The 26,373-nt window shown below is 38.9% G+C and overlaps 1 protein-coding gene across 1 annotated transcript in view; it reads right to left on the reverse strand.

Moving 5' to 3' along the window:
• Window positions 1-2,304: 2,304 nt before the first annotated feature.
• Window positions 2,305-26,373, reverse strand: part of CLCA1 (chloride channel accessory 1) — a 35,079-nt gene continuing 11,010 nt past the window's right edge. Inside the window, exons 5-14 of the mRNA XM_020877243.2 lie at window positions 24,214-24,391; window positions 18,461-18,679; window positions 17,682-17,909; window positions 13,770-13,944; window positions 11,865-11,971; window positions 8,992-9,207; window positions 7,670-7,931; window positions 6,603-6,773; window positions 3,957-4,190; window positions 2,305-3,142 (exon numbers count right to left, since the gene is read on the reverse strand). Coding sequence (XP_020732902.1) covers window positions 2,760-3,142; window positions 3,957-4,190; window positions 6,603-6,773; window positions 7,670-7,931; window positions 8,992-9,207; window positions 11,865-11,971; window positions 13,770-13,944; window positions 17,682-17,909; window positions 18,461-18,679; window positions 24,214-24,391 — 2,173 coding nt within the window. The 3' untranslated portion in view covers window positions 2,305-2,759. The remainder of the gene's footprint in view (window positions 3,143-3,956; window positions 4,191-6,602; window positions 6,774-7,669; window positions 7,932-8,991; window positions 9,208-11,864; window positions 11,972-13,769; window positions 13,945-17,681; window positions 17,910-18,460; window positions 18,680-24,213; window positions 24,392-26,373) is intronic.

The raw sequence follows: 26,373 nt of genomic DNA on the forward strand, positions 1-26,373 counted from the left end.
TGACTGCCATCAAAAAGTCTACAAACAATAAATGCTGGAGAGTGTGTGGAGAAAGGGGAACCCTCTTACACTGTTGGTGGGAATGCAAAGTAGTACAACCACTATGGACAGCAGTATGGAGATTCCTTAAAAAAAAAAACTAGAAAGACTGACATACAATCCAGCAATCCCACAGCTGGGCATACACACTGGGGAAACCAGAATTGAAAGAGACACATGTACTCCCATGTTCACTGCAGCACTGTTTATAATAGCTAGGACATGGACGCAACCTAGTTTGGTTTCGTAACTTCCAGAAAAAGACTACAATCTGATCTTCTGTCTAGTTGGTTGGCAAAGTACTTGGTTGCGTACTCAATAAATAGTACTGAATTCTAGTACTGAACAGTAATGAACTTTAGGACATCACTGTTTTTCTAGCCTCAGAACTCTCTGCTGTTCTATTATAACAAACTTATACATAAGAAAAACTAGTCTTTCTTATACTAAAGGACATACAATCTATTCATTTCAGATTTTGTCTTTGGAACAAACCCAAGAACTATTTGCTAGTTTTGCATTGCTTGGGCCCCTGTATAACAGTCTTTCCTGAACAATGCTGGAGTGTGTTGTAACATCACAGTGGAGAATGATTACAGTGAAGGATGCTTTGATCAGTGCTACATTAAACTTGTTGTGATTATTATACAAATGTTTCTGAAGGTGCTGTCCTTAACATTACAGTACCCTAATTCACTGAGGACCTATAGATGAAACTTCACATGGGTCTCAAACAGAGAAAGTCATGCTCCTCTTGAACCTATGTTTTTCTTTTTCACTGTAGACTGTTAATCTTTGTTCTGCCTGCTTGGATGCTCAACATAAAGGTGTTACTTGTGGACAGCAATTGAACAGAACATTATATTTGACTTTGGATATGCTAAAGTTTCCTCTAGTTTTTATCATATATTTACTTTCTCCCAGGCTTCCCTGGTGGCTCAGATCATAGAGAATCCCACCTACAATGCAGGAGGTTTGGGTTTGATTCCTGGATCAGGAAAATCCCCTAGAGAAGGGAATGGTAACTCACTCCAGTATTCTTGCCTGGGGAATCCCATGGACAGAGGAGCCTAGTGGGCTACAGTCTATGGGGTCGCAAAGAGTCAGACACAACTGAGCAACTAACACTTTCATTTTTTTCCATTTCTTTATTTTCTTAATTTTTAAACATACTTATTGTATGTATCTTTAAGGTGCCTCAAATCCTATTTTGAAATTTTTGAATCTTCCTTTTAGAATATCTATAAATAAAGAAATAAATCTAGAGTCTATGTAAAAATAATCTTCTAGATATTTTGTTTTCAGAGAGTCACCTTAATATTAAACTCATTGTGCTAATAAACTGGGAATTTGAAACAACTTTACAAGAATACTTGCCCTTGGAGGCACTGGAATGTTTGATTAGTCCTTGATGGGAACTGTCATATTGCTAAGTCTATTTGTCCTTTCCCCCTTTTCTTCTCCTTCCCCTTTCATCTGTCATGACCGTCGCCTCTTCCAGTTTTGTTTAGTCCTTCATGTAGTCCCCAAAACCTCCCTCCCCACCCTACTCGGTCATAGATAGCACTCCTGATTTATCCTCACATGTCCCTTATTACCTGTAAGAAAAAGGCCAAATCTTACTCATCTGTTTGTATTCAGGACCTAGCATAAGCCTGGAATATAGTAGTCAGCTAATGAGTATTTGTTGAATGAAATGAATTGCATTATGTAAGATGATGCATATAAGGCATTAGTAGAACACTTGACACAAAGTATACAGCAAATTTTTTTCAATCACTTTCCTTCACACCTGGCCTGAACCTACTTTTCTACTGCATATGCCACCACTGTGGCTTTAGGCATCTTTGACTCATAATTACATGCACATTGCATACATTTCTGTGCCTTTGGAGCCTTTACCATGCTGTTATTTCCTTCCACAATGCAAAGTGAAAGTGAAAGTCGCTCAGTCGTGTCCGACTCTTTGAGACCCCATGGACTATACAGTCTATGGAATTCGCCAGGTCAGAATACTGGAGTGGGTAGACATTCCCTTCTCCAGGGGATCTTCCAAACCCAGGGATCGAACCCAGGTCTCCCGTGTTGCAGGAGGATTCTTTACTAGATGAACCACCTGGGAAACTACAATGCAATCTCTTTCTTAAATGCATCATCTTTGCCCAAATCTAGAGAAAAAGAATATACAATCCTGGTAATGTTGGTCCAAATCTCTTCTATAACAAGTCATGAATTTTATATTTATTTATTTTTAACTTTTTATTTTGTTTTGCAGTATAGATGATTAGCAATGTGTTAGTTTCAGATGTACAGCAAAGTAATTCAGTTATACATATTCATGCACCTATTCATTTTGAAATTCTTTTCCCATTTATGTTGCTATATAATATTGAACATGCCTTTTATATTTAAATAGTTTGACCTAGTTGGGCATTTCTGGCATATTTCAATATAATTACATGTTCTTTTATAACTGGCAAAGTTCCTCAAATCAAATTAAACATATTTCCATTTATTGATGCAAGCACCCCTTCTTTCTGTACTCAAGTAATTAATAAGTGAGCAATGATTAAATTTTTGGATTTGAATAGATACTTTTTATGTATGTGTATCCAGTTTTTAGTATTTTATTTCATTAAATTGCCTCATAAGGAAATCTAAAATACATTTTATAAATTTTTATAATCATAAGAAGGATGAATGATTTATCTCAGGAAAACTCAGCCCAAGGAAATTTGCAATTCTCCTAGCCACTTCCACATAATTTTTAAAATGTGGATACCAGGAATGGTGCTGTTGATACTAATATCAGGACAAGGAAGAGAAGGACTTGGTTTCTCTGGAGGAATCTCTGGAGGAATAAACAAAGACACCTGTGCAATGTTGGAGATTTCTGACTTCAGGCTGACCTTATCAACAGCCTGTATAGCAATGAAGAGATCTGTGCCGTTTGTAAAAGTGATGGCTTCTGGTTTAAACACAAAGACTTCCTCTGAGTTGGCCTCCTTTGGGATGAGATGAGTAGTGTTCACTTGAAGCGATTCATTGAACTTGTCTCGGAGCTCAAGAATATTTGTGCTTATTTTAATGATGTACTCGTCAGCTAAAACATAATTTTAAAAAGGGCGTGATTTGTAATCCTCAAGTCAAAGTTTTAAAAAATCTGTTAGATACAATATCACCATCCTATAAAATACCAATTAATAAATGAAATTGATGGCCCATTTTTATAAGCACTAGTATCTTCTTTTTTTTACATTTTAATTTTTATATCCTGTTCCCTTTTCAATCCTGACAGAGTGATAAACGTAAAACTGGATCAGGCTTGACTTAAAGCCTCGCTAATTATTTCTGGCCATAGTACCTGACTGAGAGAGGAGATAATTACTGCTTATTATTTTATTATTTGTGCTTCTCAAACTTGAATACACACACACAGCATCCAGGGATCTTAAAATGCAGATTCTGGTTCAGTAGACCCAGTTCTACACTTCTAACGTGCATTCATGTGAAGACCATGCTGCAATCCACAGACCATATTTTGAAAGAAAAAATCTAGTAGAATCTGAGGTTTCTTCCAAAGGACAACTCTGCTCCATAGTAACTCTATTCCCAGTTCTCTCCAAGAGACATTACTAAAAATGAGGTCTATTAAAGCACAGCTTGGCAAGATTTCAGGAAAAAAAAACTGAGGACTGCTATTCCTGGTTGAAATATCTTACACCTATATAGGCCAGTTGTTCAGATTCCAAATTTCTCGTGTTTAAAAGTCTTAAACTGTCATTTCAGAGACATTCCAGGTCCCTCCTGCCTTCTGCCCTCTAAATACATCACAACACACCTGCCTGCCTCCCACCCTCTGCCCCTCTGCTCGGCTGCTAAACTCCTCTACAGGGTCCATACCACGTTCAGCTTACCTGTTCCATGATCATAATCATCCCCAGGAGCCGTCCAAGTCAGATTAATGAGATTGTCCCCTTGGATTTTTGCCTTCAGGTCAGTGATTTTACACGGTGGAAAGAGATCGGGTATGGGGGCCTTTGGAACATCGGTGGCCACAAATGAACCTCCCGAGGAAGTTCTGCTGAAACATACTTGCTTGTCTTGATCCTTGTTAACTTCAGGTCTTGGTGGATTCCATTTTACTTCACCTGCATTAAAAAATTCCTCAGTTAAGACAGATAACACCATGAAATGGCTATACTTCCCTCTGTTTTGTCATTGAGTTGCCCTCTTCTTATGCTTCCCTTCTTTCTTCCCATGCACAAAACTTACTTTATGTGTTGTAAAGTTCCCAAATCAGGTCACATCAGAGGGGAAAAAGCAAAAAGAATCATAGTTCTTTATCTCATACATTTATTTCCTGGATATTTAGTGGAATAGCTTCCACAATTTGTTTTTATAAATACACTTGTCCTGGAATTGATTTTGTGTGTGTGAGTTTTTTTTTTTTAATTTAAATTGGAGGATAATTGCTTTATAATATTGTGTTGGTTTCTGCTATATGTCAACATGAATCAGCCATAGGTATACATAAATCCCTCTCCTCTTGAACCTCCCTTACACCTTCCTACCCTATCCTATGTTTTTGCTATCCTACTATCTTATCCTAATCTTAACCTGCCACAACATCAGTTTAAATACTACCTCTGCTTTAAACCTTCTCAGACTTCCTCAAGCAGTCTCTTCCACCTAGGTAATAATGTGGGTTTTCTTGTCTTTCCTATTTATTTCTTAATTATTTATCTGGGATTCAAGAATTGCCTTGATTGTCTATTCTTTGAATTTTTCTCTTCCTCTCCATATTAGTGTTTTATCTTCCTTATTAGATTGTAGTTTCTCACAAAATGTTTTATGTTAGGGATTCTAAATTGTGTGCTTTTGTAAGACTTGATTTTCTCAATGAATGCATGGAAATCTAGTTAATGTAGCAATTCCAATTTGCTTCACATTCTTGCTGAAAATTTGTATAAAAGTCATCCTAAAATTCTGAAAATCCCTGACCTGTTCAATCAGTGGGGTTCTTAGACTTTCTTTGCAATAAAAATATTCTATAATATCTTAATATTACATTACTCAGACTTTACTTTCTCATAAACTCTACTTTTTTAGCCCTTATAATTTTTTTTTGTCTATAAAGACAGATTGATCTTTATACCAATTAATCTGGTCTTGGGCAAAGGTTAGATGAATACTTTAGGAGATTTAAGATTAGTCCAATTCACCAGTAAAGATGGTCTCTCTTGGTACCAAGGCTCATCAGGGGATGGGGGAAAAACATGGCTTCCTGATGCCAAATCAGGTTTTATCACTATTAGTAATGTGGACTGATAACCTCTCTAGTCTCTGTTCCTCCATCTGTAAAATGACATAATTAGGAGAATGAGATATACTAATGCAAATATAACACTGCTAGATATATTCACTCTACCAGTTTCCTCCAGACTTCTTTCCTTGACTCAAGCCGAAGAGCAAATGAGGATAAACTAAGCTGAAATATGTAAAAGAGCTTTGAAAGCAACAGTATCTTTTAAAACATTTTCCCCTATCGTCAACTTTGCTTGAGGGCATACCACTTGTCTCAGAATCTTCCCTTTCCTGAGTACACACTCAAGTAAAGAGGACAGTGGGAAGCTTCTTGGAAGAGCTGTTCTTACGATACACCAGAGCCAGGACAAGACTTGTCCAGGACATAATGGATATTGGTGGAAACCTAGAACCTAGCAGGACTCAGTCTCAGGTCTGATTCCAGCTCTCCAACTCTACTCAAGGACAAGTGTTCATAATGAAGATTGGTATGGGACTATCTGTCCCACGGACCATAATTTCTCCACTTCCTTACGTGTGGACTCAGTGTTTGGTCTGTTATTAGGTTTGTCTACTATTCTCCCTGGTCTGGTAGAAGAAGAGAGGAGGAAAAGGAGACAGTGTGCTTATGGTGATACTGATGCAGATAACAAGACCTGAATTGTTATTTTTGTGATTCTGTGGACATGCCTATATCAGTAGAAAGAGCATAATTACAAAATGTTTTGAAATATTATTAAAAGTAAAAACAGTTATTGAATGCTTCTTGTTTACCAGCAATAGCTTATTTAGATGCATTTTCTTATTTATTCGTCATAACCATTCCATGAGGTAGTTACTATTATTACGTTTTTGACAAGTGAGGCAGACAAAGCACAAGAGAGTACCTAAAATATTTTATCTGGTAGAAGCCTGGAATTGAACCAAGGCAGTCAAAAACTATATTCAATCTGATGGTTTAACTAGGTGCTATGTTGTTACCTAGAGAACAGTGAATGCTGTCTGGACATATGTTTGATTGTCATGACTGTGAGGGCTGCTTCTGATGTCTAGTAAATAGAGGCCAGAAGTGTTTCTAAACATCTCACAATGCACAGGACAGCCCTTCACAATAAAGAATTATGTGGCCAAGATATCAGCAATAGCAAGGTTGAGAAACTCTGATTTAATTCTGTACCATTCTCTCCTCAGGTTTTGGTTTTCCCTTGATTCTAAGCCTTTTGCTCAAGCCAAGGGTGTTATTACAGATTACTCACCATTCTCAATCCAGCCAGGTATGTACATGGCTCCATTCTTCTGGGATGATACCTTCTGAGAGGCTGTGTTGACTCCTCCCAGAGCCCACACTTTTACACTGTATCTACCATTTGTATCATAAGCTGTAAAATACCTTGAATAGATACCATCATCCTTAGTAGCATCAGCACCTTGACAGAGAAATGAAGGAATTAATGAAGGAATTAGGATTTGACTGTGTTAAGGGTGAGGTATACTTCTTTTACCGCTTTATGTGTGTGTGATTTCAAATGCATACATCTTGTCCTCCTGAATTGTCTTTCTTTTTGAAATCAGAGATCAAGTCATGTGTCTCTGTTACATCCAACATAGCACAAAGTAACTACTCAATAAGTATCTGTTGAACTGAATTGAATTACTGTATGTTACTGGTGAGAAAAAAGTGTTGTATGATTACTTTCTTAAAATTTATGACTTTTACTGAGGATAGGTTTAGGTAGGAAATTCATTTACAGAATTTGTTTTAATAAAGTTACTTGTTTTATAGAAAATAGTCAAGTTCCTTCTAAAATAAATGTAGAATTTTCTTTTTCTCACCCTGTTAGACTTCTTAAATATAAAAATAATAGACTTTTCACTTTGGGCAAGACAATATAGAATTCACATAGATAGGGGAGTCATATCTAACAATAGTTGAATCCATCTCGCTGCTTTCCGAATGTTAAAGCCTCTTTCTTCATCTGTAATGTAGGGACCATAATACCTCAAAAGTGTGTGGTGAAGATAAGAAATGAAGATCTATCTATCCATCTATCCATCACAAACACCTAACACAAAATAGCTATTAATTTTCCTCCTTTCCTTTTCTGAGAGGGTTGGAATGCCCACTGACCACTTTGTTGCACTTTATAGAAGCTAAAGGCAAGCCCTGCTCATGTTTCCCAACGTTTGAAGTACAGGAATTGCAGGGAGGCAGCGGGCTCGCCCACCACAGCCCCAGTGCTGGGCTCTGCACCACAGACGCCCTCCTTCAGTCGCCTGGTTGTTTCCTGGGAAAGAAAACTGGGTCCACTTCCTGGGTGGTTACCTGCTCCATTGTCCAGTAATTCCAAGGTAACTGTTTTCCCATCCACTGACTCTATCAGGGCTGTGACCTTGGCCCTGAGAATAGGCTTGGTTCCTTGGTGAATCTTTACATAGACTACCATAGGGCTAGGGAAGTTGCCTGTATCTTGGTTCATTTTAGCGGTCACTGTAACTGGAGGCAAAGTAGCACTTGATGCGCGGGAGGTGACGGTCAAAGTCAGGGTTTGGGAGCTTGCTTGTAGGCTGTATTTCCAAATGCCAATCTAGCCCAACAAAAAATGGAGACATTTCCAGTTAGTAAATTTAAGTGACAGACCTGACTTGGATGCTAACTACAGGAAGAGCTCATCTGATACATGTACATTACAAGTAGATCTAGGAAGGTTTTTTATACTCTCACAGTCAAGAGAAACTTTGGTATGTTTGGACTAATGACATGGTTCTTACTGCCAAGAAAATTCTAGTTGGGAAAAATGAGGTTTGCAAGTCATGTCCTTATCACAGCATTGGTTTCTCAAGAGCAGGATCAATAGAGGAAATAGTTTTCACTATGCCAAAGCATCAGCTGCTGTGTAATTTGAAGGTTCTCCTTTTAATACCTGGAGAAAATATCACTGATTTCCTTTTTCTTGACTAAAGTTATGACCAAGATAGACAGCATATTAAAAAGCAGAGGCATTACTTTGCCAACAAAGGTCCATCTAGTCAAGGCTGTGGTTTTTCCAGTAGCCATATATGGGTGTGAAAGTTGGACTATAAAGGAAGCTGCATGCCAAAGAATTGATACTTTTGAACTGTGGTGTGGAGAAGACTCTTGAGAGTCCCTTGGACTGCAAGGAGATCCAACCAGTCCATCCTAAAGGAAATCAGTCCTGAATATTCATTGGAAGGACTGATGCTGAGGCTAAAACCCCAACACTTTGGCCACCTGATGTGAAGAACTGACTCACTGGAAAAGACCCTGATGCTGGGAAAGATTGAAGGCAGGAGGAGGAGAGGATGACAGAGGATGAGCTGGCTGGATGGCATCACTGACTCGACGGACATGAGTTTGAGTAAGCTCAAAGAGTTAGTGATGGACAGGGAGGCCTGGCATGCTGCAGGCCATGAGGTTGCAAAGAATCAGACACAACTGAGCGACTGAACTGAAGAGACTTGCTGTCATACTGAGTGATTTCCATTGAATGGAGTTTTTTCCTTGTTCTCTTTCATTCAACACTTTTTTTTTTTTTTTTAGCAACCACTATCATTTAAAAAGCTGCAATTATTCTGTAAAAATTTTATCTTATCAAATTGTGAGAAGGAAAAAAGATGAGCCCATACCTTGGCAATGTCTGGGATTTGAAGGTAGGCCATTTTGGTGCTTAGATCCACTACAAAGCCATCTTGTTTCTTTCCACTGGGATCCCAGAGAAGGATTTGGGGAAGATTAGTTGTCCAGGTGATGAGAAACAAAGTGTCTTTCCCCACAGTGCTGTCCACAGTCACTGTGCCATTCATCCACTGACTGTTCTGGAGGGTTAATCCCCTACTCTCAAGCTGTAAAGTAAGTATACAATTCTTTACTTTCTGGAGAATACAGCTCCCATCACATAATAGCTTCAATTTTGCCTCCAACTATTAGTTGCTCCATTAAAAAGACTTCAGTGGTACCTAAGAACTTGGTTTGATGTTTAGTACCTATTATGATCCAATTCTTCTTTTTTTTTAATGATCCAATAATAAATGACTTTTCCAGCCTTAGCTTCCATAATGTTGATTCTGACACCCAAACAAGACCACTTCCTCTTATTATCTTCATGAATCTCTGACTCTCTGACTACCACACTCTCTGCTTTTCCTGGAAATCTATACATTCATCTCCATTTGTCTAAGCCTTACCTGCCCTTTAAAATTCAATTTGAAAGTCACTTGATGTCTATCTCACCAGCAAAGAATAAGCTCTCCCTCCTTTGATCTCCCACAGTATCTTTTTTTTGAAAACTTTAAATTTTGTATGGGGGTATAGCCAATTAACAAACAATGGTGTGATAGCTTCAGGTGAACAATGAAGGGACTCAGCCATACATACACATGTATTCATTCTCCCCCAAATTCCCCTCCCATCCAGGTTGCCACATAACATTGAACAGAGTTCCATGTGCTATACAGTAGGTCCATTTAAAATATAGCAGTGTGTATATGTCGATCCTAAACTCTCCAACTACCCCCTCCTCCCATCCTTCTCCCAGAAGCCCTAATTTCATTCTCTAAGTCTGTGAGTGGATCTTGTTTCTATCAATCCTTTGATGTCCTCACATTGTGTTTTGCTTTATACCTACCAGTATACTGTACGTCTCATCTTATTACTGGACTTAAACCCTTAAGGGGACTAACTAGGACTTACTTTGACCCACATCTGGATTGTTTGACTTGCAAATAACTAAGTCCTAGGTCAATTATTATTGCAGTCCCTGTGAAGGTAAGTGAAATAAGTCAATGCCCAAGGTTGATTTGTTATCCAGAGAAGAATGAAGGAGCTATAGCGCAGGGGTTGAAGCAGGGAAGGGCTAACCAGACTTTGTAGAAAGTATAATTTTTCAGAATTATCTCCTAGTTAATTATTTATGGTCTTTAAACAAATATCTATTAGAAGATAGGATGATGTGGTCATCGAGCCCAACTTTCTAGTTTTGAAAATAGATTATGGTCTAAGATGTGAAGAAAACAAGGGGCCCTTAGATCTTGTTCTTATGACAGGTAGGGAAATGAGTCCTACTCATGTCTCAATCTCCCTCCCTTTTAGGTTTCTTAAATATAAAAATAATGGGCAGAAACTGCTTGACTGTGAACTTGCCAATTAATCAGTTTAATTACTTTTCTAAGACATGTTCCTCCTGTGTTCAAATCAGGCTTTTGGGTTTAATATTCTAAATCTGAACTAGTAAATGAGTGTAACTGCTATATTCTTTGACTGAATAAATAGACTTTTTGATAGACTAAAAAGCCATATTGTTTTGAAACCTGACATTATTTGGCTTTAAAAAATTTTTTATTGGAGTATAGCTGATGTACAGTGTTGTGTTAGTTTCAGGAGTACAGAAAAGTGAATCAGTTATACATGTACATTTGTTGTGTTTAGTTGCTAAGTCTCGTCTGACTCTTTTGTGACCCCATGGACTATAACACATCAAGGCTCCTCTGTCCATGGCATTTTCCAGGTAAGAATACTAGAGTGGGTTGCCATTTACTTCTCCAGGGGTTCTTACTAACCCAGGGATTGAATTCATGTTTCCTGCATTGCAGACAGATTCTTTACCACTGAGCCACAGAGGAGCACACAGATTCGTTTCCCATATTGGCTATTACAGAGTATTGATTGGAACTCCCTGTGCTATACAGTAGGTCATTATTTGGCTTTGATTTACATTATTTTTACTTTCATTCACAATAAAAGTTACAACTCACACAGGTGTGGTGCTGATTGTTCACTCTCTCTAGTTTAAAGATTCACATGAATAATTTTGACAGCCATTAGGAAAGAGCACTTAAAAATATATTTGTCCATTTTTTATTGTCCCAAGACTTTTGAAAGAAAATTCTGTTTTCTTGAAATTCTAGAACCAGAAGGGACCACAGAAATTTTCTGGTTCACGTCTGGCTGAGAACTTAAGTCCAGAGAGGTGAAGTTCTTTGCCCATGGTCACAGTTAATGACAGACCCAGGAACAGGATCCAGGTGTCTGGACTGACTACATGTGCTTTTCACAGTACAAATCACTTTCCACTCTTTATAGGAAAATCTTGACAAATATCAGGGATTTGAGGTAATGGAAAAAAAGACCAAGTAATCCCTGAACATTTGTTCCAGATAATTTATATTGAGATGATCTACTCTGAAGAAAATTCTGGGCCAATTATATTGTTATGGGTGCTTGTTAACATATGTTAAAAAAGAATTCTTGGACCCATTACATTTTATGTTGGTGGTTTCCAAGAGGAAGTCACTTAGTATTGCTTCCAAATTAGAAGCACTGATTGCCTTGTTTAAAGGAATACTGTTGCATTTTAGAAGTAATGGCTAATATCAGGCTGAAGCTTCTATTTTAATTTTAATTCATTATTAGAAGAATGTGGAACTTTAAACTTATAACCATGAAACTCCCTATCTTGGTTGTAGTTTTTAATAAACATGAAAAACTGAGGAGGAACTCTGACCTGAATGGAGCGCTGGGAGACAGCTTTGTTTCCTGATGAAAGGGCCGCAAAAGCATCCACGAGGCCATTGTTCTGAGCCTGATCTGAAGCATATGTCTGCAAACCTCCTAGAATGCAATTTTGTTATCAGAAGTTATTTTCTAGAAAACAAGTATCTGCAACATTTTAGCAATTAAGATAAAATACACAAAATACTTACTCTTTTGTGCTATTAAAGCTTTCATATGAATAGATTAACATTAAATAGGTGTCCAGATTAACTCAGAAGCTGATACTATTAATAATATTTTAAACCTACTAAACAAATTCTTCAGCAAAATCATCATTTGGCTACTTCAGCCCTCTGCAAAGCAGTTAAGAATCCCTGATAGACCAAAACTAATAATATAAATCTTGTGTTTTAAAGGTCATGCACTATCATATGAGCCATTAAGCCTCACTGCAAGTGTATTGATTTATTCTTATTTTACACATAATCTTAGCAAGCTTGACTTTCAAGTTTTCTCTTAAATCAGAAAAAATGTGTATGTTACAACAGTAAGAAATAACTGACAAGTGATGGTTATAGAAAAGCATTATATGTAGTAAACATGAAATGATATACCAGCCATGTAATCTACATCTATTTAGAACAAGTGTAACTAAGATAGTTGATGTTAAGGCACTTTTAAACTGTCAGTGACATCTAAAATCTGAGGAGAGTGTTTTGGTCATCCTGTTGGTGCCTCACCCAGATCCCCTTATCTAGGCTAATGCATCTCTCCCCAGCAGCTCTGAGTGTTAGCCAAACAGCATATAGCTGCCTCCTTTTCAGAAAATTGCCTTACAAAATGGGGCCACCCTAGGTAAAGAACAGAATGCCCCACTCACCCCTGCCCTACCCTGACACTTTTTAACCACTGACTGATGGACACAGTGGTACAATGGTCTGTCTTTGAAGATTGGACCAAATCTGTTTTGCAGTTCTAGATCCAGAGCCTCCTATGAGGTCAGGCTTCAGCTGGCCTCCTAATTCACATCGGTGCTTAGCTTCTTCCCCTGCCCGATCTTAGTCCCTACTGCCCCTTTCACCTGAGAGCTCTCCTTCTGTAAATCACATGCACCCACCCCTTTCTCAGGCTCTGCTTCTAGGAATCCCAGCATAAGACAAATACTTCTAAAAGCAAACAGTCTGTTGTTTTAGCTGGCTCACATTACAATTCAGCAATTGATATCAATAATTCTGGCCCTAGGTTAAAAAAATTTTTAACTAATAAAAACCCACTCTGCTGAAGAATAGTTGAGGTGGGATCTATTTTAAACATGTGCGTATGGAAGGTGAAGTACAATATATGAATGTTTTACAAAGAACCTGCATTACATTCTATGTTTTCAGAGTGACCTTCTGTGTGGTTCAGCAGGCACTTTGCTTTTCCCCTGCTACTTCCTGTTCAAGTCCCAGTTCAGATGTCACCTTCCTGTACACTTCTTCCCCAGATGAAGTCTAGGCTCCCTTCTTCGTGCTCATTGTACCCTCTGTTACTAACAGAGCACTTGTATCATGGTATTATATAGTTAGTGGCTTGTCCTCTGTCTCCCCAGGGTCTCTTGGTCAGCTGCCAACTGGAAGTGAATAGCTCCTAGTTAACCTTTTAGATTTTTTCCAATCTTTATAAGGTGTCTGGGAGGAGAGTCCCAAGTGGTGTGCTGGTCCCATCTTCTCCAGACTGCCCTAATCCTAGAAACAAGGCATTAGAATAAATGAGTGGAGCCGGTTCTAAAGTCACTTGGGGGTAAGGGCAGCTGATTGGTCAGTAAGATAATCCCATACCTCCTTGCCCTACCCTTCCCCTACTCCCCAGTGCACTGGAGCTCAAAGTCCAGTGGAAGAGAAAATACAGTGGGACTCAGCAGGTCACCCTTCACCTGTCATTTTTGACAGCTCCTCTAGTTCCGGCGCTGCAGATGGCCCCAGGGCAACTGTGTGGATGATGGCTCCGCTTTGTTTCACCTCATCAAAGCATGTACTTATAGTGTTGTCCTCCCCATCGGTCAGTAAGATGATTTCAGCTCCATCTGTTGGATATTTCTTCTTAATCACCTAAGGACATAATTCAGGCATGAGTTGTCACACTCAGGGTAGCCAAAGTATTGGGAAAACTGCAATTAAAGGGAACGAGAAGAGAAATTCTAGAGGTAATAAACAAAAGTGTCTGGGAATGGTCAAATATCTCTCTGTCTTGCAGTGATACAATTATAAATCAGCAAGATTCATGGAACTTGACAATGGTTTTCTTCCCTTGGTTAACCTATTGCAGAGAAGGCTCAGTAAGTTGGGATACAGGGCAGCCCCAGGAATGGACAACTCTAGGGATGCAGAAAAGAAGGGTTTTCTAGTTTCCTTCACATGATGTCTCCTTGACAGGCTTTCACAGGTTCCTAGATGAATTCAGAAATCACCCTGATTTAATAGGGATAATAATGGGGACTAATATATTTCTATTATCATATTAGACTCATGGCAGATTTTAGCTTGCCTGGTACTCATCTGTCTTACCATTCCAGCTGTTTATGGCTGGCCTTGATTCTGATTGGTCAGTTTCCAGGTCACCTGTAGAGAAGGCTATGGCACCCCACTCCAGTACTCTTGCCTGGAGAATCCCATGGATGGAGCCTGATGGGCTGCAGCTCATGGGGTTACTAAGAGTCGGACACAACTGAGCAACTTCACTTTCACTTTTCACTTGCATGCATTGGAGAAGGAAATGGCAACCCACTCCAGTGTTCTTGCCTGGAGGATCCCAGGGACAGGGGAGCCTAGTGGGCTGATGTCTACGGGGTCGTACAGAGTCAGACATGACTGAAGTGACTTAGCAGCAGCAGCAGCAGCAGTTCACATGAATTACTAAAATTTTTAATATCCCCTCTGATGAAAGCAAAACATTTTGTTCCTAGTAATCCCTAGTTCCTAGTTGTCTTATGGCACCTATGTCTCAACTATTCCTGGTAGACCCAGATTATGTTTTTTATGTGGTATAGAGAAGTTATGCCTTGTGCCAAAACTGGATAAGAAGGAAAATCAGATAAATATTATAATGTTTATGAAGAGGAAGGCAAGAGTTCACCTTCCCTTAAAAAGAGGAAGGGAGACTCAGATGTAGAGGAAACAAGTAATTCTAAGTAACTCCAATCTCTGGACCAGACCCTCAGGAAGGGAAGAAACTCGATGTAGGTTAAAAGAGAAGCTGAAAGCAATGGAGACTTCTGCCCCACTCCTTTTGAGAGGGGGCTGCTCCACAAAGGATGAAGGCAGAACTCTGATGGCTGTCATGTGAGGAAGCCTGGAGCGCAGGAGCCTGTCAGCTGTGGTTGAGACCTCAGTCTGACCAAGCTGTAGGGCTCACTCAGTCATGTCTGACTCTTTGTGACTCTATTGACTGTAGCCTATCAGGCTGGTCTGTCCATGGGATTCTCCAGGCAAGAATACTGGAGTGGGTTGCCTTTCCTTCTCCTAGGGATTGTTACAACCTAGGGATTGAACCCAGGTCTCTTGCATTGCAGGTGGATTTCTTACTATCTGAGCCACCAGAGAAGCCCCTGAGAGGACAGAGGAAGGGCTCAATTTGAATTCCCTTGTCCCACTCCCCATCATTGCTATGTGTCATGGAAAACATGCAGAAGTCCGCAAGTATCCATAGGGGAAATGGAAATCAGCTGACTTGAGAAGTGGCAGGCAAGAGGACAATTTATCTTGTCCTAGAAGCTAAGGGGTGTGACACCTCCCAAGGGCCAGATGCAGGGCATGGGGGTGCTCAGGGCTGTGCTTCAGCATTGAGAGCCAGAGTGTGGTGAGTCAGCTGGGGGAAACCGATGGGCACTGATCAAGCTAAGAAAGCAGGCAAAGTCCAGTGGACCCAGCTCAACAGACACCACTGCCATACTTGACCAGGGTCCTCACCAGGGGCCAGCAGGGAACTTGAGACAGGGCAGGATCCAAGGCCCTTTGCCTCATCACCTCATCACTCCTTTGCCTGTGTGTGGTCACAAACAAGCTCCTCCCACCCCATACCTGGGCTCTATAGGGCAGGAGGAGCATCTAAATTCCAACTGTGTGCCTCACATACTCTCTCACCCACTGCGGTGGGAAATGCAGAACCAGAAGTTCCCTCTTCACCATTAGGCCATCTGGTATTAGTCATGTCCCCTCGGGTTTTGTATAGCATGAGTCCAGTAGACATGTCAGTGTGTTCAGTGTCAGTTTCCCTCCCTTACTTGCTTCTTTAATCAAAGTGTGTGGGTGAGTGGCAGAGGCAAGAGAACCCAGGTGCACAAAGGCATCTGGAGAAGGGTTTTGAAGCTGACTGTGTATGCAATAAAATCCACTTCTGATCTTCAAAGTGGAATAAAAGGGCCAAAGGGTCAGACTGCATATGAGGGAATGCTTGAGTCCACTGTCAACATGAAACATGTGAGCTGAAAACTAAATATTCCTGCTGCTGCTTGGAAATCGGGAATAGCTCCATTGATATGTTGTGCCCCAAGCAGGCAGAAGGTAGACTTTCCCAAGACCCTGCAGAGATTCTGAGACCTTAGATCAGACAGCTTCTCTCAGCCTCCTATTATTTATTTCATGGGACTAAATAACCTCTAATAAATATAATATCATAGTTTATATTTGGATCATTTAAGCATCTGATATAATCAAATAGCTCAATTTAATTTTATTTATTGAGAACCTCCTATATAAAAGATATTGTGCCAGAAGTTAAAAGATAATTCATATCTCAGAACAAATTTTGTTTGAGCAAAGGACATGACAGGAAAGAAGACAGAAGAGCTAAAACTCTTGAGATATTTTTAAAAGTAGAAAACAAGTTCATAGGATTCAGAAAGAGAAACTCTATACAGTTGAAAGGATTAGGATATAGATAGTGTCTGTGATGGAGGAAGAGTATGATTAGAGATACAAAGGAGGGACGGAAAATTAAGTAGGGAGCTGGCTGGGCAAAAGTGTGGAAACTGCTGGCAAAGGACAGGTAATCTAATTTGCTTAAGCACAAATACCTGGAAGAGAGTCCCAGATACTTAAGCCTGGAAAGGTAGGCAGGGGCTATATTATAAAATAAATTAAATATTAAATTGAGAAATTTTACTTAGTTTGTTGAAAATGGGGAGAGATTGAGACCTAAGTAGAGGGGTGACATGATTGGATGATCAGATGGGATTTTTGGATACATCCCTAATACAATTAGACTCGCAGTTCCTAAGCCATCCTATTTCAAACTTAAACCATTTGCTTGCCCAAAAAGAGGTCTTATATACCCAAAAGTTTGGAATGTTAAGCTACTTCAAAATTTAACCATAACTCTGAGTTTACTTTTTTCTTCAGAGAAGATATTCTCTTATGTCCCTGGGTACCTTCCTCATAGCATACCTTAGTGTATGATTATACACTTATTTATGTGATTATGAGGTTAATGAATCTTCCCCCAGTAAGATTTTAAGCTCCATGACAGCAGGTGTGATATGTTTGTCCCTCATGGTACTCTTAATGCCTGGCACATTGCAGTGCCTGGCATGTAGAAGTAACACCATGAATGTTTCAAATGAAAGCAGAAAAGCATGAATGCACAGATGCAGAAAAACACAAAAGCGTGAATGAATTAGTTAACAATAGTTTTGGGGGCCTGTGTTACTGCATCATTTGGACTATTGCTTTGCCCTTGGTTGTCTAATTCAGCTAGACATGAGGCATGCATAGAAATACTGGAAAAGGTAATTTCTCAGGAGACATAAACTGTAAACACTGGTAAACTATGATAGGGGAACTTGTCTCACAGTGAATGCCGATCGAAGCCCAGAACAGATGGATGTTCCTCCTGAGGCTGCTGTGGGTAAGCTTTTGGTAAGCGCATCCCTTTCAGTGGCACCGTTTATCTGAACAAGTTCACTTTGTACGTAGGCAGCACTGTCAAACGTCACCATCCCGACCCAGGACCCTTGCTCAACCGTCTGCAGAAGGAAGAGTTTGCCTGCTTGATTCAGTCGGTTAAGGCGGTTACCAATCTAAATGGAAAAGCAGAAGAAAAGCAGTCAGGTTAGGTTTGGACCGGCAGCCTGACAAGAGAACAGAGGGAATTTGGAAGTAGTTGCCTCAGTGCAGAGTAAATAATAACAAGCTTACTCAAGGCATATCCTTCTAGGGAGGAAAATTTCTCCTTTGTGTTTAGTAGTATATTTGGATACAATTTCAGGGCTTTTGTATAAATAACTCTAAAAGCTATATCCAGGTTTGGCTTTAGTTCATTAGTTCAATGCCCTAGAAATAGTTTTATAAATGTACATATTGTCAGGAAAACAAAAAACAAAAGGTTAATTCTATATAGTTCATCAGATCTTTGCTCACAAATTGAAAGCTATTTGGCAAATGAGACACTTGATGCTGAATTTTTGTTGAATAAAGTGAAGGTGGCCTTTTCTGATGGAAATGTTATGCTTGTAACTGTTCTGACCTTTGGGGTTGTGTTTACTTGCAGCCAGATCCAAGTTGTGGTCTAGATCATATCATATAGAAATATGAGATGAGCATCCAGAAGACCAAGACCCACTGAACTTACTGTCATGCTTCCAGACTTATCAAGGACTAAACACACAATTCTTTGTCCGATCTGCAGCAATGAGAAGGTAGGCTTGGGTGGCTGTGTTGTCATAGGAGTTGTTGTCTTAAAATCCTCTGAATCTTGGATCACTTCCCATGTGCTTCGGAGATTGCATTTCTTGTTTTGCTCGTTTGGGGCTTCTTTATTATGATTTTTTTCTTTACAGAATTCAACCACCTAAAATTGTCAGTAAAATGATACAGATAACAGTAAACTACTTGTTAAAATCTTTAATAATTTGATTAAAATATTTAAATGTAGATTTACATTTATGTGCCTTCCTTCTCAGTCCGCCTTGGGGAAAATCACAATGAAAATTCAGAGCTTCTATCTCAAAACATGTCTTTGACTTCATTGGACCCTTTGTGCTCCTCAGGAATCTATTTACCTGTTCTTAGCTTCCCTCCTATTTCTCAAATTTGTCATTGCAAGCAATCACAACTATCCTCAAGCCACCTGTATCTCAACATTTCTCCCCTGGTACCATTTTCTCTCTCCATCCTTTCACTTCTTGCTCACTTTCTCACTTCCCAATGATTTATAAATACTTTGTATTTCAACTTTCAATACCCACCATTCCAGCTGTCTCCAAAATTCAGCTGGATGTCCTACAGGATCCTCAACCTCAGGTGTTCATAACTGAACTCATCACCTTTCCTTTGACTCTGCTCCTCTTCATCACCAAGTATTTCCTAACTTGATGGCACCACTATCTATTCAGTCACCTAAATCAGGAAACAGTTTTCCTTCCTTCTTTCCTCTACAAAATAACACCATCAATACATTTCACTCTCTCTCCAATACATCATCTTTTTCCCTTCTCCAATGGAATGTCCATCTTCAAGCGCTCATGGTCCCTCCCTCAACTACTGGAGTCTCCTATCTGACTTTTCCATACTGCTCTACTCCACAGCTACCAGGGACATAGTCCTTCTTATTTCTGTACTTAATATCTTTTTGCAGCTCATCATTGCTCACACACTACAGTCCAGACTCACTTCACTCTATCCTCACTCTGGCTATGCATCCCAAGGCTCTAATTTTCCCTATTGCAGCCTATAAGTGCTCAAAGTTGCCAGACTGTTTATATATCTCCATATCTGCTCACCATTCCAACTATGTTGAGGAGTTCTTCCTATATCTTCTGCCTTATGAGCGCTACCTTCATGTTTCAGCCCCCAAAATTATTTTCAAAATGTTTTCTCATTTCATACCCTTTCTGCAAAGAATTTCCACTCAATCTTGTGACCTCACAGTACCTTATAAGAAATTTCAATAAGGCCCCTTTAACATTATAGAGTACTTACTGAATGGATGAAAATTAATCTATCACAGAACCCTGTCTCATTAAATTTGCTTCCTCAAAACTTAGCCCTATATCTGACACACAATAAAAGCTCAATTTAAGTTTGTTGTTTTTTTTTAATTAACATTTACCAATCTGTATGTCAGTGGTTTTTTAAAATCTACAGAATGGCAATAGTTGTTAGGCAAGAACTATAGGAGAACATATGCAATGGACAAAACAAACACAGTCAATAAATGATAGTGTCTTCCCCTTTCTTAAGCTTTACATCCCTAGTATTTGGGGGATTTAAAAAGGAGGCTTAGTACACAAAAAGTATAAACTAATTCTTCCTCTCAGTGACTTTACAGTATCATATTCAATTAAAAATCCTAAATATCTGGGATTCAAGTAATGTAGAAAGTCATCATTAGCTGGAAAACATTTCTTTTTCTCTTTATTTGTATTTTTCAGATTGTTTTGGTAGTGTTTCCATATGATCATCCCTGGAGTAGGAAATGGCAAACCACTCCAGTATTCTTGACTAGAGAATTCCATGGACAGAAGAGGCTGGTGGGCTACAGTTCATGGATTTGCAAAGAGTCAGACACAACTGAGCAACTAACAGTTTCACTTTCTGTATTATCATTATAGCTACTTTTTAATAAGGGAACCTGAAATACTTTTTTGTAAACCCCAAGCAGAGGCTCCCAAACCTGACTGTGCATCAACTTTAACTGTGACTAATTTAAAACAATCTAGTCCCCCTTTTGGAAGTTTCTGAATTATCCTGGAAATAAACTACAAAGCCAGACTGAAGGATGGCCTTAGTGAACCACATTTTAAAAATTTATTTCAAAAACCACATTTTAAAAACTTATCTTTGTTAGGGCTTCCTTTGTGGCTCAGCTGGTAAAGAAATCGCCTGCAATGTGGGGACCTGGGTTCAATCCCTGGTTGGGAAGATCCCCTGGAGAAGGGAAAAGTTACCCACTCCAGTATTCTGGCCTGGAGAATTCCATGAACTGTACAGTCCATGGGATCGCAGAGTCGGGCATAACTGAGCAAACTTCACTTTCACTTTATTGTTATAGATAGACCCTTGCAAGTTACCTCTTATTCCAAAAAGAAAACATAATTTTGTGTAAAAGACTGGGAAGATAAGAGACATTCTGCACTCAAGTCACTTAACTGATGCATTTACCTTAGTTTGTACAAATTTGCTGCCATATGAATGGCATCACTGACTCGATGGACATGAGTTTGAATAAACTCCGGGAATTGGTGATGGACAGGGAGGCCTGGCGTGTTGCAACTCATGGGGTCGCAAAGAATCAGACATGACTGAGTGACTGAACTGAACTGATGTTTGGCATTAATAAAGATAATTTGTCAAGTTTACCTTATGACCAGTTGGTCATTTAAAAAATCATTAAGAAATGCAGATGATCGCTGACTCACAATGGTTCAACTTGGTTTTGACTTTGTTATAGTGCAAAAGCAATACATGTTTGGTAGAAACCATACCTAAAATTTTGCATTTTGACTTTTTCCTGGGTTGTGGCATACAGTATGATACTCTCTGGTGATGGTGGCTAGTGGCATTGAGCTGTATGTAGCTCCTAGTGAACCAGATGATTGTGAGGGTAAATAACTAATGTACTTACAGCCATTCTGTCTTTTTACTTCCGTACAGTATTTAATAAATTACAGGACACTTTCAACACCTTATTATACCACAGACTTTATGGTAGATGATTTTGCCCAGAAACTAAGGTAAATATTCTGAGGATGCATGAGGCAGGCTGGGCTAAGTTAAGATATCCGGAGGTGAGGTATATTAAATGGATTTTCAACTTACAATAGGATGGAGGAAGATCTGTATTTTAAAACTACTTAAAACTATTAAAATTATGTACAAACTCCCTAATGGCACCAAGACTTTTAAAAAGAAAGAAAATTTTAGTTAACAACCAAAAACAAATATGCAGGCTGAAAGATCTCTGAAAGTTAAAGACTACTGATCATGTCTTTATTACTCACACAAACAGTACCTGATCCCCCAGATGAATTTCTTATTTAACTAACTCTTGTGTTTGTCTGTCTTTAAGGATATTTGAGGTAGTTCTAAGCCATTAAACTAAAAGCTAGTGGAAGAGAGAAGACGGAGAGGCAAAACAAGAAAAAAATCAAAACAAAAAAACCAAAACTAAGCAAGGGATCTGGGGAAGATAGGACTTTATTCCTGATTATGTTCTCCTGTCTTGTCCAATTGAGAAAAGCTGCTCACTGTTGACTTGACGTGACTTGAAATAGATTTAAGGGACTAGATCTGATAGACAGGGTGCCTGATGAACTATGGACAGAGGTTCGTGACATTGTACAGGAGACAGGGATCAAACAGCCCCAAGAAAAAGAAATGCAAAAAGCAAAATGGCTGTCTGAGGAGGCCTTACAAATAGCTGTGAAAAGAAGAGAAGCGAAAAGCAAAGGAGAAAAGGAAAGATATTCCCATTTGAATGCAGAGTTCCAAAGAATAGCAAGGAGAGATAAGAAAGCCTTCCTCAGAAATCAATGCAAAGAAATAGAGGAAAACAACAGAATGGGAAAGACTAGAGATCTCTTCAAGAAAATTAGAGATACCAAAGGAATATTTCATGCAAAGATGGGTTCAATAAAGGACAGAAATGGTATGGAACTAACAGAAGCAGAAGATATTAAGAAGAGGTGGCAAAAATACACAGAAGAACTGTACAAAAAAGATCTTCATGACCCAGATAATCATGATGGTGTGATCACTCACCAGAGCCAAACATCTTGGAATGTGAAGTCAAGTGGGCCTGAGAAAGCATCACTACGAACAAAGCTATTAGAGGTGATGGAATTCCAATTGAGCTATTTCAAACCCTGAAAGATGATGCTGTGAAAGTGCTGCACTCAATATGCCAGCAAATTTGGAAAACTCAGCAGTGGCCACAGGATTGGAAAAGGTCAGTTTTCATTCCAGTCCCTAAGAAAGGCAATCCCAAAGAATGCTCAAACTACCACACAGTTGAACTCATCTCACACGCTAGTAAAGTAATGCTCAAAATTCTCCAAGCCAGGCTTCAGCAATACGTGAACCGTGAACTTCCAGATGTTCAAGCTGGTTTTAGAAAAGGTAGAGGAACCAGAGATCAAATTGTCAACATACACTGGATCATCAAAAAAGCAAGAGAGTTCCAGAAAAACATCTATTTCTGCTTTATTGACTATGCCAAAGCCTTTGACTATGTGGATCGCAATAAACTGTGGAAAATTTTGAAAGAGATAGGAATATGAGACCACCTGACCTGCCTCTTGAGAAACCTGTATGCAGGTCAGGAAGCAACAGTTAGAACTGGACATGGAACAACAGACGGGTTCCAAATAGGAAAAGCACTACATCAAGGCTGTATATTGTCACCCTGCTTATTTAACCTATATGCAGAGTACATCATGAGAAATGCTTGGCTGGATGAAGTACAAGCTGGAATCAAGATTGCTGGGAGAAATATCAATAACCTCAGATATGCAGATGACACCACCCTTATGGCAGAAAGTGAAGAAGAACTAAAGAGCCTTTTGATGAAAGTGAAAGAGGATAGTGAGCAAGTTGGCTTAAAGCTCAACATTCAGAAAGCTAAGATCATGGCATCCAGTCCCATCACTTCATGGGAAATAGATGGGAAACTGTGGCTGACTTTATTTTTCTGGCCTCCAAAATCCCTGCAGATGGTGATTTCAGCCATGATTAAAAGATGCATACTCCTTGGAAGGAAAGTTATAACCAACCCAGACAGCATATTAAAAACAGAGACATTACTTTGTCAATAAAGGTCTGTCTAGTCAAGGCTATGATTTTTCCAATAGTCATGTGTGGATGTGAGATTTGGACTACAAAGAAAGCTTTGCCCAGAAGAATTGATGCTTTTGAACTGTGGTGTTGGAGAAGACTCTTGAGAGTCCTTTGGACTTCAAGGAGATCCAACCAGTCCATTCTAAAGGAAATCAGTCCTGCGTGTTCATTGGAAGGACAGATGTTGAAGCTGAAACTCCAATATTTTGGCCACCTCATGTGAAGAGCTGACTCATTTAAAAAGACCCTAATGCTGGGAAAGATTGAAGGCAGGAGGAGAAGGGAACGACAGAGGATGAGATGGTTGGATGGCATCACCGACTCAATGGACATGACTTTGGGTAAACTTTGGGAGTTGGTGATGGACAGGGAGGCTTGGCGTGCTGTGGTTCATGGGGTCACAAAGAGTTGGACATGACTGAGCAACTGAAATGATACCGATACTGATACTTGACTTCCTAACATTTCAGCCTCTCTTGCATCATCTGGGATAAAAACCTCACTAAATTCATGTCAAGAAAAAAAGAAGAAAAATGATATGGCACTTACAGTATCAATACTTTGTGAGTACATTATGGAAGCCTTATCATTGTTACTCTGTTGAGGTATAAATTCACATCCTTCTTCATACAGTCCTGTTTTTCTGTCAGTTTTGCATGGTTGAGTGAAACAGCTTCCTCCTTGACACTTCTGTATTACAGATTTACCAGTAATATCTTCTGAACATCTGCAGGTTAGACATTTAAGTGAAATGATAATTTCAAAGTGTTGGACTCTTGTCAGTTTCTACAGACAGCATTGTTTATAATTTCCCTTTATAATTTAAGAAATAAATGTATCACCTTAAATATTAAAATTATCAAATTCTCATCGGAGTAATTTTGTTTATCAGAAAGTATCTGAGGGGTTCCCAAAATGATATCAGAATGTGTTTCTATGCAGCAGAAAAGCTAAGTCTGTCTTACAGCCACTGTTAAGAATTAATAAGGATCAAAGTCCTAAGGCACTTCCTAATCTGGTCCTCTCATTCCTAGATAATCAAGAGCCTCTTTCGTTTCTCTAGAAAGTTTTGCTGACATTTGTTTATTTGTGTGTTTGTTTTGATACAGCTAGTTTATGTCATACACTTTTTGCATAGTTCTTGTGTGTTTATATAGGTATTTTAGATTTTTATTTATATGCTTATGAGTTTGTCACTATTGTGAATGGAGTACTTTTCCCCCACATCTTATTTTTTGAGTATATAAAAAACATATGAACATGGGAAATTTGGAAACTAGGAAGAGTATAAAGAAGAGAAGAACAAATCATATCCCACTGTCAGAGATAAACTATTGTTAATGTACTAAAGCATTCTCTATGTACCAGCATAACATTCTATGTATAGCTTTACTGCCTGATCTTATAAAACTTAGTATTTTAGTACATTTAAATTGTAATGTGTTATTATAATTCATAGCATTCTTTCAAAATGTGATTTTAATAACTTCACATTTTGAAATTACAATGTGAATTTAGCCTAATTAATTTTTTTCCTCCATGAATTTTTCGGTGCTACAAATAAAACTTCTGTGAATAAATGAAATTGGTGCATAACATTTTGACTCTATTTCCAAGCTTGCTATGACTGACACCCAAAATAAATGGTCAGATTCAGAAATTTGAACATTTTAAAGCCTGTTGATAGAGCTCATTCTTTATTTCCTTTAAAATGCTAAACATAAGATTAGTAGATCAAGAAGTAGGAAAGAATTTTAGAGATTTGATATGTGTCATCAAATTGCTTTCCAGGAAGGTTATTCTAGTTCATTTCTCTGATAACCATCTATGACAGCACTCATCCTGTTAGGAGAATCACACTAACTGAAACCATCCACACTGCCAGGCACCATAGTAACCTGAGTTGCATGAGTTGCTTTATGACAGGAGGTCCTGGTAAGGAACACGAAACTAATAAGCCACCACCAGCCAGAAGAGTTCAGGAAAGGTCAAAAGGAGACACCACGTGTCCGACCACCTCCCAGAATCCTTCTCTCTGGCATCCATCTTGGCTGAACAAGGCGTGCACCACCAGGAAGGACTCTGAGTCAGAATGATTGGCCAAAGACAACCTGGAAACTAATTCCATCACCATAAAACCCGCGACTGCAAGCCATGTGACAGAGCAGTTCTCCTGGCTTCCCTTATCCTACTGCTCTCCACCCAGGTGCCCTTTCCCAGTAAAATCTCTTGCTTTGTCAGCACATATGTCTCCTCGGACAATTCATTTCCAAGTGTTAGACAAGAGCCCAGTTTCAGACCCTGGAAGGGGTCCCCCTTCCTGCAACAATCCCACTGACAGGCACTAGTACTAGGTAATAAATGATTATCATTTTTGTCAAATCTGCACCTCTTTGACTACTAATGTCTTTTTTTACATTTTTACTGGCCATTTTTATTTCTTCTTTTATATAGATTATTTTCTCTTGTGTCTATTTTTCTATTAGGGTGTTATTGTTTTCTTTTATCTGTTATAATGTTAAGCTTTTAAAAGGCTGTTTTTTAAAGATTTGCAAACACTTTTCTGTTTTTTATTTTTAATTTAGTTTATGTTTGATTTATATACAATAAAGTTTTTAATTTATATGTAGTCAAATTTATCGTTCTTTTAGTTATGTCTTTTTCCAACTCTTGAATGCATAGAAAGACATTCACCATTTAGGAATTTGA

Source organism: Odocoileus virginianus, chromosome 5, assembly GCF_023699985.2.
Source record: "Odocoileus virginianus isolate 20LAN1187 ecotype Illinois chromosome 5, Ovbor_1.2, whole genome shotgun sequence".
Taxonomy (NCBI): domain Eukaryota; kingdom Metazoa; phylum Chordata; class Mammalia; order Artiodactyla; family Cervidae; genus Odocoileus; species Odocoileus virginianus.